Source organism: Paroedura picta, chromosome 1, assembly GCF_049243985.1.
Source record: "Paroedura picta isolate Pp20150507F chromosome 1, Ppicta_v3.0, whole genome shotgun sequence".
NCBI classification, from domain to species: domain Eukaryota; kingdom Metazoa; phylum Chordata; class Lepidosauria; order Squamata; family Gekkonidae; genus Paroedura; species Paroedura picta.
In genome coordinates, this window is record NC_135369.1 from 52,108,704 (window position 1) to 52,126,597 (window position 17,894).

A 17,894-nucleotide genomic window follows, 5' to 3' on the forward strand; every position below is an offset into this window, starting at 1 on the left:
ACCAGCAAGGAATATTGTGTTTATCATTACAAAATAGGGAGGTATGTACTTACATATACATCATTTTATCAGTCTTACCATTGCATCTTCCAAGAGCAGACATCTGTATTTATTTAACATAGCTTGTGTTCTTTTCAGAAGCTGTGTAGCTACAGTTTCAAATTCATTGTCCACTGAAAAGGCAAAAAGAACACAGTTAGGTAGCAGCTAACTAAAATGTTTTAACAACTAAAACATATCTTTTCTTTCTCTTTGCTACAAATTTAATTTTGCTTTTTTATGTAACGGCTCATAAGAGTTTGCCCCTCTTTAATAATCCCGATGTCTATTCAAGAACGTATGGTTCACAATGATAAGAAGATGGTAAAAACAAAGATAGAATAGCTCTTTCTGCCATTTTCCTTTATATAATGCTTGTCTGATTTCTATAAAGACCTCTAAGTTCAGGGAAGACAGTGTTAACAATTATGAAAGCAAAAATTACCTTTTCTTAAATCCTCTTCTGTTGGCAGTGATCCCTGGCAAACATGATATGCAAGAAGTCTCTGGACTGCATCATTTAAAGATTTGAACTGACTTTTATCAGGAGTCACAGCGTGTGCCTGGTCCTTTTGTAACTGCTGTAGAATGCTAATGAAAAGATTACTGTTGTCAGAAGTTAACATTTACAATAGCACTATACATGTGGGACAATTTTACAAAATTTAATAGGCCAAAAGGAAGAAAAATGTCTAAAGTGAAAGTATAAATAAAAGGAAACAACTTACAATGCTCCTTTTGTTAGCTGTTTAGCAGCAGGCCTCTTTTGTCCTATTGTATGACCATCCACCTGGGTTCAAAACACATATCTGTTAAACTAGAATACTTACCTCTAACAAAAACAAATTATAGAATCATACATATTGCCCAATAGGAATTAAATACAATACTTGCAAATGCTTCTCAGACCTATTTTCTCTATCACCAATGTACGTTGCAACAAAGTGTTTTCATTCATTCATTCATTCATTCAGATTTTTATACCACCCTTCCATATGGCTCTTGCCAATTTACATAAAACATTGTAGAACATTTACATAGAATATATAACAATTCAACAGATAGCAATCATGATATAACATGCCAACCAGAACGATATTTTAACAGAACAATAACATTGACAATCCCTGGGTAGGTTTGATTTTTCAGGGGGGGGGGGGGGCTGTAGAGGTTTTGAGTTGGTCAGCCTCAAGCAAATGCCTGGTGGAATTTTTAAATCTTCTGAGGTTCCCGAAAAAATATATCAACTGTATGAGCCAAAATTAAGAAGTAATACAACTATTTATTACACAGTGAACATAAGTATCTGTTCCACATAATATATTTCTGGTAAACCTTGGAGGAGGAGCATGTCTCGTGGCTTAAGTGCCAGCACTTGACACTGAGTGCATCCTCCTCCAACCGGCTTGCCTCTTTGTCCAGCAGCCAGCCAGCCAACCACCATCCATCCCATATTCCTGATCACCCCCTCCTCCTTCAGCTTCCCTCCAAGACTCAGAGGTTGCAGATCTCTCCTGCATGAGAGCTGCCCCTGCAGGTGAGTTCCCTTTCTGGGGGCCCTCAGCCTGCAGCCTTTCCAGGTCCTGAGGGGAGTGAGAGGCTATCCACAGAGTTCTTCCACCCCCCACACCTCCAATCTAGCGGCCTTTATATTCCTGAATACAACCAGCTTAGCCCCTGGTATGATTAAAAATGACATACAAAGGTACCATTAAAAACTCAATCCTAGTATGCAGCAACAAAATGAAGTTGCATATCCAATTCCAACAAATCACAAGAATAGTTTCACACATATAATAACTAAAGGACCCAAAGCGTTTTGACCCTGAGTGTCTTCTTCAGTGGTCAAAATTGTATTAATACACACAAATTATAACTATGTCGACATAAAACATCTTTTTATATACAGCCAATTAGATTGTATATGAGTTCTGAAATTGATTTAAAAATACTAATGTGAGAAATTCACAACATATTTATTGATTTATCTATAAATTTCTATCCTGCCTCACTTGACAAATGGCATATCAATGTAAAATTCAATTTAAATATTAATTAAGTAGCATTGGGTATATTCTAAGAAATGTACCTGTCCTGGATGCTCTCCATAGCAGAACATTTAGGCAGTTCAATATTGCTACACCCCCCTCCCTCCCTCTTTTTTCCTAACTCCCTCCAGAGTTTGAAGCCAGCTGACACAATCCTCAGTAGAACTGCATCATCCTTCCTTCCCCCTGATACCTATAGTGCACTTTCCTATACCTCTCTTTGAACACTTTGGCTTGCACATGAACACACATTGGGAATTGAACTACAGTGCAGGACAGGTCTGTTTATGTAATTTTCCTGGATTTAAGTTTTTAATGACACCTTTGTATGTCATTTTTTATCCCATAATGATGTGCACTTTATAATAAATAGTCTTATTACTTTTTATAACTTTTGTTTACTCAACCTTTGGGATCCTGTCTTGCTCCTCAGGTTGGGTTTCCTCCCCCTTTGTTTTTCTTGAGTATATAGATCCAACAGATACTAGAACTGCAACTTTTTTCACGATTACTGGAGAATGGACACCATTATATTCCATGCCACCACAAGACGACTGCATAGAAATGCTGATTTAGATTCTAGTAGGACTAAGCTATCTGGTTTTGGTTCTTTAAAAATCTTCAAACATAGAAAAGCAGACTTTTCCTAGCCTCTTACCCAAATTATTATGAGCATAGTGACAATTCTAGAGAATCAAGTCAGTATTGGTGTTAAATTAATGAGGAGAGTTTTCTTTTTCTCACATTGAATATTCCTCTGTTAGAATCTACCAAAGTTAAAATGGGAAGGAAGGCCTACAAAAACCATTTTATCAAATGTGAGCTGCGGGTCATGCTAAACTCTTGGTTTGTAAACTCCACTTACTGTGACATCTGGTGACCACCCACCTACTCTGGTTTAGTACAAGGGTCACAAATAGGAATTCTTAACCAGAGTAAGATCTTGCATTAGATCCTATGATCTGTCAGCTACCACTTTCCAGTGTCCCATTCCTCCCAGCAGTATTTCCAGGAAAGTTTATTCCCAGGGCAAGGGACTAACAGATCACGATGCTACAGTGGAGATGAAGGTGACAACAGAGGATCTAACAAAAAGCAAATTAATTCCCTTCCCAACCTAAATAAATATTAGTCTACACAGATCCTTCAACACTGAGAATAAACTTTCCCAGGATTGGAAAGGACTACTAGGGGAAGAGCAACATAGGAAGGATTCGTGATCCTTGTGATTTCTCATCTACACTGCCTGCCTGTCAACACCAGCTGCAGGGATATACAGGGAGCTGCAAGAAACAGGGAGAACTAGAGATCCAGCCTCTGAACACATTCCATGTACTTTTCATTAGCTCCAACACATACACTCTACATAAAAACAATGCAAAGTATTTATAGCTGCTTAATTTTCACTAAAATTTAAGAAGAAATGAGAAGAAATTTTTTTCCTACCAGCATATTCTGTTGGACAGAAGATGATCCTACTACTTTTTCCTGGTGTGGCAGTGTTGTTCCTAAAGGTTGTTGTATAACTTTACCTCCAGTATCTTGTCCTACAAAAATATATATAGTCCTTAAAATGAGCCATCTTATTCATTTAAACATTTGTCATCAAATCTTTTTCTTTAAAAAACACAATAAATTGCTCAAGTCCTATGTGGATGGCTTTTTTATCTGTTTGTTTGCTTATTTAAATAATTAATTAATTAAATATGGCAGGAAAGAGATTGTCTGACAGACAGGCAAGATGTGTTTTGTTTTCCACTGCCTGACCCCAAATCATGACCCTTATCTTCTTTAGAGTTCACCTTTCCAAGTACTAGCCAGGGCCAACCCTGCTTAACTTCGGTGATCTGATGGGAGCAGGCTTGCCTATTCAGGTCGGGTCAGTATAAATGGATGGGAACAGTCTTTTTGATAGTACAATCACCAGGCAACCAACACTGCACAACTCTGCACAAATAGTTTTTGTTGCTAAATGGTTCTTCTGGAACTCAAATAAGAGCAAGCATATTTTATAACAATACATTTATTTTTATACCCCACCAGACAATGCAATTAGTGCATTCTGAGAAAAACCGCAATACTCCATCAGTATTCATCCCAACTTTCTCTGAGACATTTGCTAAATGTCATACAGCCCTACCTGCTCTCAGACTGTCTGGCTACAATGATCCACGCAATGGTCAGCTCCAGATCAGACTTCTGTAACTCGCTCTACGTGGGCCTACCCTTGTCTTTGACCCGGAAATTACAGCTGGTGCAAAACAAGCTGCTAGGGTCCTCACTGGTACATCTTGGAGGGTTCATACCCAGCCTGTGCTGAGGCAGCTGCATTGGTTGTCAGTTGTGGCCCAGATCAGCTTCAAGGTATTAACATTTAATGCTATTTGCAGCTTGTGCTCTGCCTATCTGAGGGACCACTTGTCTTCTTATGCTCCCCGCAGGGCTCTTTGCAGGTATTAATTTGCTCAAGGTCCCTGGCCCCAAAGAAACACCTTGCCTCAACCCAGTCCAAGGCCTTTTCATTCCTGGCCCCAACCTGGAAGAATGAGCTCCTGGAAGAACTGAGGACCCTACCAGAGTTGTCTCAGTTCTGCAGGGCCTACCAAACAGAGCTCTTCCACCAGGTCTTTAGTTGAGTTTGGAACTAGGAACAACTGGGGCCCCTCTTCCAGCCAATGTTATATCATCTTGCGAACCCCCACCCTGTAGTGATTGACTGCTGATAGAGGAGGAATGGGGATTATGCTGCTTCTTGTATTTTGTGCTATTAAGGGTTTTATGATTGGTTTTATTGAGGCTTTTATCTGTTTTATGTAACCCTCCATGAGTCCACAGAGAGTGGATGGATGGATGGATGGATGGATGGATGGATGGATGGATGGATGGATGGATGGATGGATGGATGGATGGATGGATGGATGGATGGATGGATGGATGGATGGATGGATGGATGGATGGATGGATGGATGGATGGATGGATGGATGGATGGATGGATGGATGGATGGATGGATGGATGGATGGATGGATGGATGGATGGATGGATGGATGGATGGATGGATGGATGGATGGATGGATGGATGGATGGATGGATGGATGGATGGATGGATGGATGGATGGATGGATGGATGGATGGATGGATGGATGGATAGATAGATAGATAGATAGATAGATAGATAGATAGATAGATAGATAGATAGATAGATAGATAGATAGATAGATAGATAGATAGATAGATAGATAGATAGATAGATAGATAGATAGATAGAGACACAGAGACACAGAGACACAGAGACACAGAGACACAGAGACACAGAGACACAGAGACACACAGACTGTTTATGCAATGGGGACTTCACTGCCCCAGCCCCGTCAGGAGCACAGATCGGGGGCGGATGAGGTGCACCAGGCCAAATGCTCCCCCATGTGGGTGCAGGAAGAGGTGGGGCAACCTGCCATGATTAAAACTCCAGCCTGCACCCCAGCATGAAACCTTCAGTGCATAAACGGTCACAGAGACACACAGAGACACAGAGAGAGACTCCATATAGCAATATTTTTCTCTGATAATGAAATTATCTCTATTCATTCCTCCCTTCAAAAAAGATTATTTAAGGTATTTTGCTAAAACCAAACATTCCTAATATATTAAAACAATTGTTGGGTAGATAAGAACCTTATTCTAAAGATTAAATCATTTATGGGATTAATCAGTAAAAGTACTACTTTTCCATTAAAAACAGCTGGACTCAAAACACAACTATAGACAGGATCATGCCTCAAATTTAAAATGTTGACATTTAGACAGATGTTGAAAAAGAAGAGTTGGTTCTTATATGCCGCTTTTCTCTACCCGAAAGAGTCTCAAAGCAGCTTAAAATCACCTTCCCTTTCCTCTACCCACAACAGACACCCTGTGAGGTGGGTGAGGCTGAGAGAGCCCTGATATTACTGCTCAGTCAGAACAGTTTTATCAGTGCCATGGCGAGCCCAAGGTCACCCAGCTGGTTGCATGTGGGGGAGCGCAGATTCAAACCCGGCTCGCCAGATTAGAAGTCCACACTCCTAACCACTACACCAAGCCCAGTGTAAAATCTTATTGCAAACTAGGAGTAAAGCCCACTCTAAAAGCAGGCCAGGAACTGGTGGTAACCTCACCCCCAACCCCACCAGCTCTCACTGAGTGGGTCTGGGAGCCAGTGGCATGCCCCCACTGCACCATTTGTCATGGTGCGGGTCAGAGAGTTGGAAGGAGGCTCCCCCAGCAGCTCTCATGCCACATGCAAAGGTGGGGAGTCCAGCCAGAAGAGGGGCCCCTACAGCGGAGGCTGGTGGTGCTCCTCACTCAGTGCAGATGCAGGGAATAGCCTCTGATTGACCCTCAGAGTGAGGTCAATCAGAGGTCCACCAGTGCTTCCCAATGGCACACCAGCTCCTTTGAGTGGTCTACTTGGAAGGCATGTCTTTTTTATAGTCCACTGCTGATTTAATCTTTGCACAATTATATCCATTTTGCTAACAGCAATGCAACAGAGAGAACACAATACATGCAGACCTTGACCCAGTAGATAATTCACAGAGCAGAATGTGCAGAGCCCTTTATTTTGAAAAAGCTTTAAAAATTCATTTTAAAAGTGTGGGATGAACTGAATGGAACACCTCCCAAGAGTGGGATGAACTGAATGGAGTTGCTTCTGGCTGCTAGACTAAGGAAGGGAACTGAATATAGAATATAGAATATAGACTACCATGTTGCACAAACAGAACTGTATACTAAGATTTAATTCTGCTAATGCTGGAATTTTCCTCTGACACAATGTCAAGAAGCAAAATTATGCATACTTCTCATAGTAAGTCTTCCAGCACTTCTGTTTAAAATGATGCCTTTTAATCAACACAACCAATTAAAAGTCCCGTTGAGCAAAAACCCTACCTAGCCCCACCCATTTTGTAAAAGCACTTGCAGGGGCACCAGGAAATATGTTGGCGGGTGTCCTGGCATGCATGGACAGCATGCATGGAAACCCCTGCAATACAAAACCCCTGCAATCCAATACTCATGGATCATGCATGTAATTTCAGTTTGCATTACATAGGTACAAAACAATATATAGATATACATATACCTTATTTGTGTGTATACTATCAATAAAAATGAGACTCTAGGTTAAATTTTTCTATTAATATTTAACAAATTCATGAGAACAGTTTTTTTTTTTAGAAATTTAAGGAGAAATTTTATTTCTTCAAAGGGATTAAAAAATAACAGAACTTGAGCTGATCAGAAAAGGTATTACCTAGAAGACTTGTTAATTGTGGTTGTCTCATACTATCCTGTGCCTTTGTTGATGAAACTGAAGATGCCAAGTTTGTAACCTTTTTTTGAGCCTGTAAAGTTATCACACAGATACAAAAGTTAATCAAAACCTGAAATACCCATATAACAAAGGAAGCCTACAAACACTGTGATTTGGATCCTAAGAGATCCAGAGAAGCAGCAGCTCCTCCTCTGACAGAACAGCTTTTCCATCTGCAAAGAGGGGAGGAAGAATTTTGACAATTCTCCCTCCTGCTGCAGGCTCCCAATTTGCTCTCCCCCCCCCCACACACACACACAAACACACACTTTGGGCCCAGACACACAGGAGCACAATTTAGAGGAGGCACAGACAGCGTCAGTAACAGGAGGGAGGTGGGGAAGATGACATTTCTGCTTAGAACTAAAACATAACTGTATTGTATTAGACCAGAATGTAAGTCCAAAGGCACCTTTAAGGCCAACAGAGTTTTATTCGTGTGAGCTTTTGTGTGCATATACACTTCCTCAGACAATGGAACAAAAATCATAAGAGTAAAGATATAAGGAGATGTAAATTAGTAGTAAATTACTAAATTACAACAAATATGCAGCATGATGATGAAGATTGGATAGTTATTATTTTGAGTATGTACTATCCTATCTCCCTATCCTTCGGTTACACCTTTCTTAGGCAATTGAAATCAGTAGACCTAGAAGGGTATAACTCTGATAAGGGTGGCACTGCTAAAGCCTAAGCATCATCAGAAGTGTAAGCTTTTGTCCTGATATGACCTTGTGACTTATCACCTACTTCAGGAATGTATTATGCATCTGCTGGGTTTAGATCTTTATTTAAGTTGTATTTTGTTTTGTATACTTCATTTTGTAAACTGCTTTGAGTCCCCTGAATTGGAAAAAAATAGTTACAATATTTTAAGTTAATAAAAACAGTTACATACAGACAAACACAAGAAAGATGTGAATAATCACAATAAGTTGCATTCAGTCATCAGCTGCAATGTATTTTGTTGCTTGGATATCTATACCAGGGGTTTGGGAACTCCTAACTAAGCAAATAAGTTTATTTTGTTAATGAGAACAATTCAGCCTCCTTAAAGAAAAGTTTTTGCATTAAAACAACTGAAGCCCAGCAAACAGACATAACTCAGAAGATATTTGAATGAACTGCATAATACACCCACCATCATAAGAACAGTAGTCCATGCATTCTACCATCCTGTTTCACACAGCAGCCAACCAGTTGCCCTGGAGGGCCAACAACCAGAGCACAGAGGACAAGGCATCCCTTGACGTGGCTTTTTAGCACTGGGTTTCAAAGGTTTGCTGCATCTGAATGCAGAAGTTTCCTTGACTTACCTGTTTCTGTAGTTTTTATTATTATTATTATTATTATTATTATTATTATTATTATTATTATTATTATTATTATATGATCCAAGATCAGCAGTCAAGATTATCAACAATATATAAAATAAAAATTGGATGCATAAAAAGGTGCTCAGTACAAAAAAATTACAATTAAAAGTAATAATAAAATTATTAAAACACTGATTGTGTCCTTCTGCCTTGTTAAGCATGACAAAACACAAAATCTTGATACTTTTAAGGGTAGTTTAGTTGAAACAGTCAGCAAGTCCATGGTTGTCATGGACAGAGGGTAGTAATTGGAGATAGACAATCAAAACGCTGTGAATTCACTTGTGGAATCCTGCAAGGAATGGCCCTCTCTCCAATCTTCTTTAACATTTTTATGCATCCTCTTGCCCCACTGGTGCAGAGGTTCAATATTCAGATGACACCCAGCTCTTCCTAATGGATGACCACCCAGATTCACCCCCAGAATCTTTAGCCAGATGCCTGGAAGCAGTGATGGGATGGCTCAAGCAGAGTCATCTGAAGCACAGCCCTTCAAAGATGGAGGTCCTGTGGCTGGGCTAGAAGGGTCCAAGCGAGGAAGCACGATTACCCAACCTGGATGGAGTACAGCTGTCAGTGGCTGACTCTGCCAGAAATCTGGGCATGATCCTAAACCCTTCCCTCTCCATGGAGGTGCAAGTAAAAAAAGTAGCGCAGCTGGCATTTTCCCACCTGCACCAAGCCAAACTACTCGCACCCTACTTGGCCCTAGAACACCTAGCCACAGTGATCCATGTGACAGACCTCTAGACTGGATTTCTGCAACTCACTCTACATGGGCCTATACTTATCCCTGGTCTGGAAACTATGACTGGTCCAGAATGCAACAGCCAGGGTCCTCACGAGAACATCTTGGAGAGCCCACATCAGCCCCATACTCCAACAGCTGCAATAGTTATCAATTGAAACCTGGATCAAGCTTAATGTCTTGATAATTAGCTTTAAGGTCATACGCAGTTTGGGTCCAGTATACCTGAGACCGTCTGTCTGCCTATGCCCCCCAAAGAACACTACGTTCAGCTAATGCCAACCAGTTAGTGATTCCTGGCCACAAGGAAGCACGTTTGGCCTCAACCAGGCCCAGGTTGTTTCACCTGGTGGAATGAGCTCCCAGAAGACGTTCCTGACAGAGCGGTTTCTCAGTGGAACCGGCTTCCTTGGGAGGTGGTGGGTTCTTCATCTTTGGAAATTTTTAAACAGAGGCTGAATAGCCATCTGACCAAAAGGTCATGTCTGTGAAGGCTCAAGGGGGTGGCAGGTTACAGTGGATGAGAGATAGGTTGTGAGTCCTGAATAGTGCAGGGGGTTTGACTAGATGACCTAGGATGTCCCTTCCAACTCTACCATTCAATGATTCTATGATTCTAAGAGATCTGGGCCCTGTCTGTGCTATCACAGGTCCGCAAGGCCTGCTAAACAGAGCTCTTCCACCAGGTCAAGGCCAGCGATAACATCTACTAGGTCTCCAGAATCCCCACTTATCCAGATAAACACATTCTATGGGATTGCATTTGACATCACCATTGAACATGTTATTATATGACTGACTAGCAAATAAGCTCGCTGCAGTCTTAATGCAGCGGGCGCTAGCAGGTCCTCGGAGGCGGCGGGGCCGGCGCGGGTGTGGGACGGGTGGGGGCGGCTCTTACGGGCCGTGGGAGTCTGCAAGGGCGATGGGGCTGCAGCATAGCGCGGGTCGGGCGGGCCGCATGGAGTTGGGGAGCGGGCGAGTGTGTTTGGCCGTGGCGCGGCACGGCTTGGCGGGCCCCCGCAGTGCGCTGGCTACCTGGGGCGGCGTCGGCAGCGCAGCGAGGAGGCGAGGCGTCGGCGGCTGGGTGCGGAGGCCGCTAGCTGGCGTTGGAGAGGTGAGGGGAGTGATGGCAGCAGGCATGCGACTGCGGGCAAGGAGGAAGGGGGCGGGGCGGGAGGTGCTTTGCGCCTCCGATTAGGCAGCCCTGCGTGAAGGGCGCAATTGTGAGCCACGCACAGCGCCGCTCGCAATTGGGCACTTGGCGCCAGAGTGACAATCAGAGGGCGCAATCGGCAGGCGCTTTGCGCCTGCCGATTGGGCCCTCTGATTGTCACTCCGGGAGAAGGGGGCCTATGGGCACCCTTCCCCATCACAGACAGGGCCCACCTTAGGTGCCCTTAACGGATTATATTAACCGCTCCGCCAGGAGTGGTTAAAGATGGTGTTATGATTGTTGACTCAGTCAACAATTAAACTTCTTTGTACTATTGCTCATGTAATGTTTTCTGTAAACTGTCCTGAGCCATGGGGAGGGCAGGCAGGCAGGCAGGCAGGCAGGCAGGCAGGCAGGCAGAAAAGAAAGAAAGAAAGAAAGAAAGAAAGAAAGAAAGAAAGAAAGAAAGAAAGAAAGAAAGAAAGAAAGAAAGAAAGAAAGAAAGAAAGAAAGAAAGAAAGAAAGAAAGAAAGAAAGAAAGAAAGAAAGAAAGAAAGAAAGAAAGAAAGAAAGAAAGAAAGAAAGAAAGAAAGAAAGAAAGAAAGAAAGAATTGGGGTAGTGTGCATAATTCCAAATGGCCTGGTAAAACTGACTATGTATGAGGACATGTTTGATTGTTTCTATGATTCCAGACTGACGACACAAACATTGTACATATGGGATACACGCATAACACCCTTCAAGAAGGTCGATGGGAGGGCATTAAATCAGGTCAGAGTGAAAGCTTTGTGGTATCTGGGAAATGCTACTGTATAAAGGTAACTTGATGGAATAAATTTTTTTGTTACAGTTCCCCACTGCTGGAGCAGACTGTAACCATGATCTGTTGACTTGAAGGCCAGAGCACTGTTTGATTAGTGCTCTGGCTCCTGGATACCCAACATGCAGTAAGGCTGTACTGGAGAAACCAAGTAGTTGCAATTTATCCTCTATTGCTCTCATCCACCTTGAGTGAAAATTGTCTGAAAGGATTAATGAAGTTAATCTGGGGTGGGCTGGGGAGTTTAATTTGTGTCAGAATTATATTGTTAGTAACCAGGCACACACTTCTAGTGGAACCAACCCTACTAGCTGAAGTAGGGCACTGGGCACAAAACCAAGTATTCCAAATAAAGACCTGAGGAGTTGGGGTTGGGGTGGTTCTAGTCTAAAGTAGACATTGTAGAGACATGTCTGTGAACCATATGTAAGCTAGGGAACCACCTTTTCAATGCACAGGGTCTGCCATAATGAACCAGATTTACTTTATCATATTATTTTACATTGTATTAATTATAATCAACCTCGCCAATGAATGAGCTTTAGTGTGAGCATTAGTCTATGTCAGAGTTAGAGGAATGTTTAGGAAAGGCCATGAAATGAATAAATGCCATTTAACATTTCCTGCATTCTGCAGGGGGTTGGACTAGATGAACCTGGAGGTCCCTTCCAACTCTATGATTCTATGATTATTTTCCATGTAAAAATATGTTCACATTTTGAATTCATTTTGGGATTAATATTAGGGCTAGGCTTAGCTTAGGTATGGTACAGGTTGGGGACTGGTTAGGTTTAGAGGGAGTGTGAAGGGTAGGGAAGAGTTAGAGAAAACTGCATCAGGTATATGCAGGATATCCAAAACACACACACACTGAAGGTGAGAGCCATTCCTAGGTGTTATTGACCTACAAATAGGCATTTTGTCTTGGGAGGGGAAAGAAAAGCTAACAATTGAGTAACTGCAGGCTACTGCTGCTATCATCTGAGGAATCTAGGCAGCTACTGGAAAACATGGCATCTGGTCAAAGAGTACACTTTCCTGTTTCTTCATGAGTGTAGATAGGGTTCTGACTGCTAATGTATTGTGTCAGCATACCTTGATTTCACCCTCTTATCAGGCTGATGATGATGGCCAGACCCCAATCTCTGGGGATCTATACATTTTGGTCAATGTATGTGAAAAAAAATTGAGGACTGGTGCCCAACATTCAATATCCATTTTGATCAACTCTGGAAGGATCACATCACTTTCTAGGGCCTTTCCCAACCTTAGCTGAGCTACAAGCCTCTTGATTTCTGCAACCAAGCCTGGACCCTTTACTAATTATGGTTATTAACAACTGATGGACCAATCCTCCATGAGTCTGTCTTACATTTAAAGTCATCAATTTTAATGTAATCTATTCTCATGGCCATCACTGGCAATTAATTCCTCAATTTTATTACTCGTTGAGCAATTAAATTTCCTTTTGTCTGCCCCCAAAGTCTCGTATTATAACATGGAGAGAAAAAGCTTGCTCCAGTCTTACGCATCATCAACATATGTAATTAGCAACAAGGTTAAATCTGTGGAAACTTAAATCTGAAGACTAAGAGTTGTGAACTGGCAGGACGTTTCTACAAACCTGGGGGGGGGAGTAGTTTGCAGAAGAATCTGAGGAGCTTTATAGAAGGGTGGTATAAAAATCTAAATAAATAAACCACCCAAAATAAAAGGAGTACCAGTAGCTTTAAGAAATTAATGTCCTTGGACATCATTGCTAGGCAACCACAACAGTATTGTCAAGCCTTGATTACTATCCATAAAAGCTAGGTAGAGACAGGAGGACAGCTTCCAGGATTGGTTTGAGAGGAGGAAAGGAGAATGATATAAGCTGTTTTGTGTCCCTATTGTGGAAAGAGACAGGAAAGGGAAAGAGGAAATTATTGGGAAAGGAAGATCTCTGCAAGCGCATAAGATTGCCATTCATAATTTTACAAATCTTTATCACATCCCCCTTAGACTTCTATTTTCTAAATTAAAAAGTCCCAGACTCTCCAGCTTTACAGCTGTAACCCCTTGATCATCTTTGTTCCCTCCTTCTATATTTTTTCCAGCTCTGCACATATAATTTTTAAGATATGGTGACCATAACTGTACAAAATATTCCAAATGGGGGCGCATAATGGTTCTATACATAGAATCAGAGTTGGAAGGGACCTCATGGGTCCAACCCCTTGTACTATGCAGGATGCTCACAACCCTATCGCTCATCCACTGTAACCTGCCACCCCCTTGAACCTTCACAGAATCAACCTCACTGTCAGATGGCTATCCAGCCTGTTTAAAAATTTCCAAAGATGGAGAACCCACCACCTCCCTAATGAATTTCATTGTATTCAATTTAGCCCGGTTCTCGAGCCTATCAAGATCATCCTGTATTCCGATTCTGTCTTCTGTTGTGTTTGCCAGTTTAGTATCACCTGCAGATTTAATAAAGCCTGACATATCACTGGTAGACAAAATCACAAAATTTTGGCTCACTTACTTTGGACATACCATGCAATCCAACTCAATGGAGAAAGCAATTATGCTAGGATTGGTTAGTGGTAAAAGGAAATCAGGCCAACAAAGAATGTTTAAAAATTTCCAAAGATGGAGAACCCACCACCACCCAAGGAAGCCTGTTCCAGTGAGAAACCACTCTCTGTCAGGAACTTCTTCTGGATGTTTAAATGAAATTTCTGGTTTAAATTGGTTCTGGTCCGTCCCTCCGGGGCAAGGACATTGTAGTATTTGCCACTTTATTCTCAATCTGTTTTTTAATAATCCCCAACACTGAATTTGCCTTTCTTATCACCACTGAGAACCAACTTGGTATAGTGGTTAAGAGAAGTAGCTTCTAATCTGGAGAGCCAGGTTTGACTCCCCACTCCTCTACATACAGCCAGCTGGGTGACCTTGGGCTCACCAAAGCACTGATAAAGCTGTTCTGACTGAGCACCTCACAGGGTGTCTGTTGTGGGAAGAAGGGAAGGCAACTGTAAGCCATTTTGAGGCTCCTTTGGGTAGTGAAAAGTGGGGTATAAAAACCAATTTCTCTTCTTCCTCTGAATACTGAAATGACATTTTGACAGAGGTACCTCCTATAACCCGAAGATATCTTTCAGTCTTGGTCTCAGACAACTTAGAACTGATAAACATATATTTAAAGTTAGAATATTTTGTTCTAATGTCCATAACCTTATATTTATCAACACTGAACATGTTGCTGCCCACTTACCAAATCAGGATGGATTCTCATTTATGTCTTCATAATCAGCGGCTTTCACCATTCTCAATAATTTGGTATCCTTTGAACTTAAGTCACTGAATGACTCAACCCCAATTCCAAATACTTTATGAATTAAATAGCAAACAATAGTAAATACACTAACAAGTAAGGTTGCATCACTCCATACCTGGCCAAAAGAAAACTGAGGTTGGGTTACTGATGCATGACTAAATGTGCTGGCAGACTTGGAAGAGGAAACTGGAAGACGATGTGATGCACTAACTGCTAGCTGTGTTCTATTTTGTTGTGTAAGTTGATCTCCAGCAAAATTTCCTCCTGAAGCAACAGACTGGGCTGATGGGCCAATGCTGTGGTGTACTGAAGCAGAAGAACTCACAACAGTAAACCGGTTGCTTGATGACATACTTGATCCCGTTGATTGCCCAGGAGACATGGCACTAAAGCCTGTTCTACTTTGGGGGATATTTCCTTGACTAGGAGATAAATGCAACACAGCAGGAGATGCCTGTTGCAGTGGAACCTGGCCACTAACAATCTGAGAAGTTCCGTGGTTTACTATAACTTGGCTTCCAGGAGCTGCAAAAGTTTGACCAGAAACTAATTGTACAGCAGCATTCTGATTATTCAGCATCTGTCCTGAATATGACTGGTTAGCTCTAAGCATGTTTGTAGAGTTCCTGTTCAGCATTACATGCTCAGTTGACACTTGGTTAGAAACAATCTGTGAAGGCTGATTCTGAAGCAGTTGTCCATTTATAGTCTGGATATGATGAACTGAATTAGGATTTACTGACAGACTTGTGGGTATAAGAAACTGGTTTTGAGGTGCATGAGACTGTCCCATAGGAGAATGGATAACAATACTACCACTGGCATTACTTACTCCTTGAGGAGTAACTGATTTTCTTGCATTTTGCTGACTAACAATATTAACAGACATATGTGGACTAACCACTGAATTTTGAGGTGGGTTTGATGAAGCAAAAGGGATCCCTTGTTGTACATGATGCTGCTGTATTCCCAAGCTATTCACATTGTAAGTGGTTTGCTGTCCCATCTGAATAGGCTTTGGTTGAATGTTGATGGGAACTTTGTTCGAATTTGGAGCAAGACCCCTTTGTATAATAATGTTATGCACAGGCAAAGATGTCTGGAAATTTGTACTATTGAATGGAACAGTTACAGGTTGTGCTACTGGGCTTGAATTTGAGTTGCCAAACATTGAGTTACCATTAGGAGTTTGTCTATGAACCAAGAGTCCACCACTCATGTTCGCAGGTGTTTGCTGTCCACTACCCTTCAAAATAATGTGAGATCCTTCGAGATTATTGAGTGTCATCATGGAAGGTTGGTTACTAAATGAACCAATTAACTGTATCTGTCCAGAACCACCAATCTGACTACTATTTGACAAATGCTGGCTGGGAACACTGATCCCCACATGTTGCATAAAGCCATGTTGCACACCAACTGTATTGCTTGCAAAAGATGCTCCAACTGGTTGCTGTACCACTTGAGTCACTCCTATAGGTTGCAGCGTTTGACCTGAGTAATTAGAAACATTAGAAGCCTGAGTAAAAGATGCTGATGAGGGAGGATGAAGCTGAGCTTGTGCAAACTGTTGGTTGGAACCTATGTTGGCATCCAGATATGCCTCTTCTGCCAGAGTCTGTTCAGTAATATTAGCTTCCTGCAGAGATTTCTGAAGGATATCAAATGGCTGATCTTCACTGAGATCAGGTAATGGGGAAGATTCAAGTTCATCATCAAGAAACTGAAGGCTACTTGGCAACTGTAGTCCATCACTTGGCCCCTCTCCAAGCTGACCACCCACACTTTTGATTGATGACTTAGTATCAGAGCTCTAAAAAGAAAAAAAAATGAACAAGTTATATCAATTTGTTTAAAATGTCACTCAGAGCATTCCTTAAAAATATCAGTACTAAAAGAGTCAGCTGGACTATTAAATTAATGAGCACTGCTCTTGAGCATTGTGCAGGAAGCTAGCAGGTTTTGAATTGGATTTTCTGGCTATAATTAGACAGTACAAGAAATAGGTGGGAAGCCTAGAAGGTAACAGACAAGTGGCAGTGAAGCCAAGCCCAACAAGACTTCTTTTCCGCTGATCATCCCAGAACAATGGGGACACAAGACACTGCAAAGAGAACTTAACTAGTGGCAATTTGCATCCTTCACCTCCACAACCTGTGGCTGTTCCAGTCCCAACAGGTATTAGGATTAGACCATTTTAAAGGGAGAAGCACAAATGGGAAGGAGAGGTACTTCACCACCAGCCACACTGGTGATGGAAACAGTTGTGGAACCCAAAATGGAATAAATGCAGCTGGAAAGGAGGGACAAGGCTGCAGAGAAAAAGCAGCGGGAAAGATTCACCATCCTTTGAAGAAATGGTGGCAAGGACTTGGGGGAGGTTAACTCATTTCCCTTGTATACTCTTCCCCAAAAAACACACTCTGTTGGACAGCCATGATACATAATGTGGCACTGAACAGCCATTCATTCAAGACAGAATGTGATAGCCTCTACCAACCCATGGGTTTTGTGAGGATGCTGACCATTCCTTCCTGGAATCTGAGACACCAAAACAAAGTACTGTTGGATCACTAGCAGTCCAAACACCAACAAAAGTCACATTCAAGGATGTTTGACATCAGCAGCAAGTGTAAAGACAGTGTTGTGAGACCGAGTAGGGAATCTCCCTAACCCTCTGAAACTTCATGAGTGGAGGGGGCATAGGTTAGAACAGGGGTAGTCAACCTGTGGTCCTCCAGATGTTCATGGACTACAATTCCCATGAGCCACTGCCAGCAAATACAAATGCTGGCAGGGGCTCATGGGAATTGCAGTCCATGGACATCTGGAGGACCACAGGTTGACTACCCCTGGGTTAGAACCCATAATGTCCTCATTCCACAGTTGGAAGTGCTGCATACTAAAATAAAAAGTATTTAAAAGTTATAAATGAAGCACCAGAGAAGTGCAAAAATGCATAGAGGGGCTATACCGCTGTTTGCAATATATTTAGAAATGCAATAAGAAAGAGGAAAGTTAAC

The 17,894-nt window shown here is 41.9% G+C and overlaps 1 protein-coding gene across 2 annotated transcripts in view; it reads right to left on the bottom strand.

Annotated features, from left to right (window-relative positions):
- BICRAL (BICRA like chromatin remodeling complex associated protein) overlaps positions 1–17,894 on the bottom strand; it is a 60,295-nt gene that overhangs the window by 16,140 nt on the left and 26,261 nt on the right. For both annotated transcript variants that reach the window (XM_077337948.1, XM_077337956.1), the window contains exons 5-10: positions 14,987–16,684; positions 7,383–7,473; positions 3,534–3,634; positions 768–829; positions 485–630; positions 79–173 (exon numbers count right to left, since the gene is read on the bottom strand). In XM_077337948.1, the coding sequence (XP_077194063.1) occupies positions 79–173; positions 485–630; positions 768–829; positions 3,534–3,634; positions 7,383–7,473; positions 14,987–16,684 (2,193 nt within the window). The remainder of the gene's footprint in view (positions 1–78; positions 174–484; positions 631–767; positions 830–3,533; positions 3,635–7,382; positions 7,474–14,986; positions 16,685–17,894) is intronic.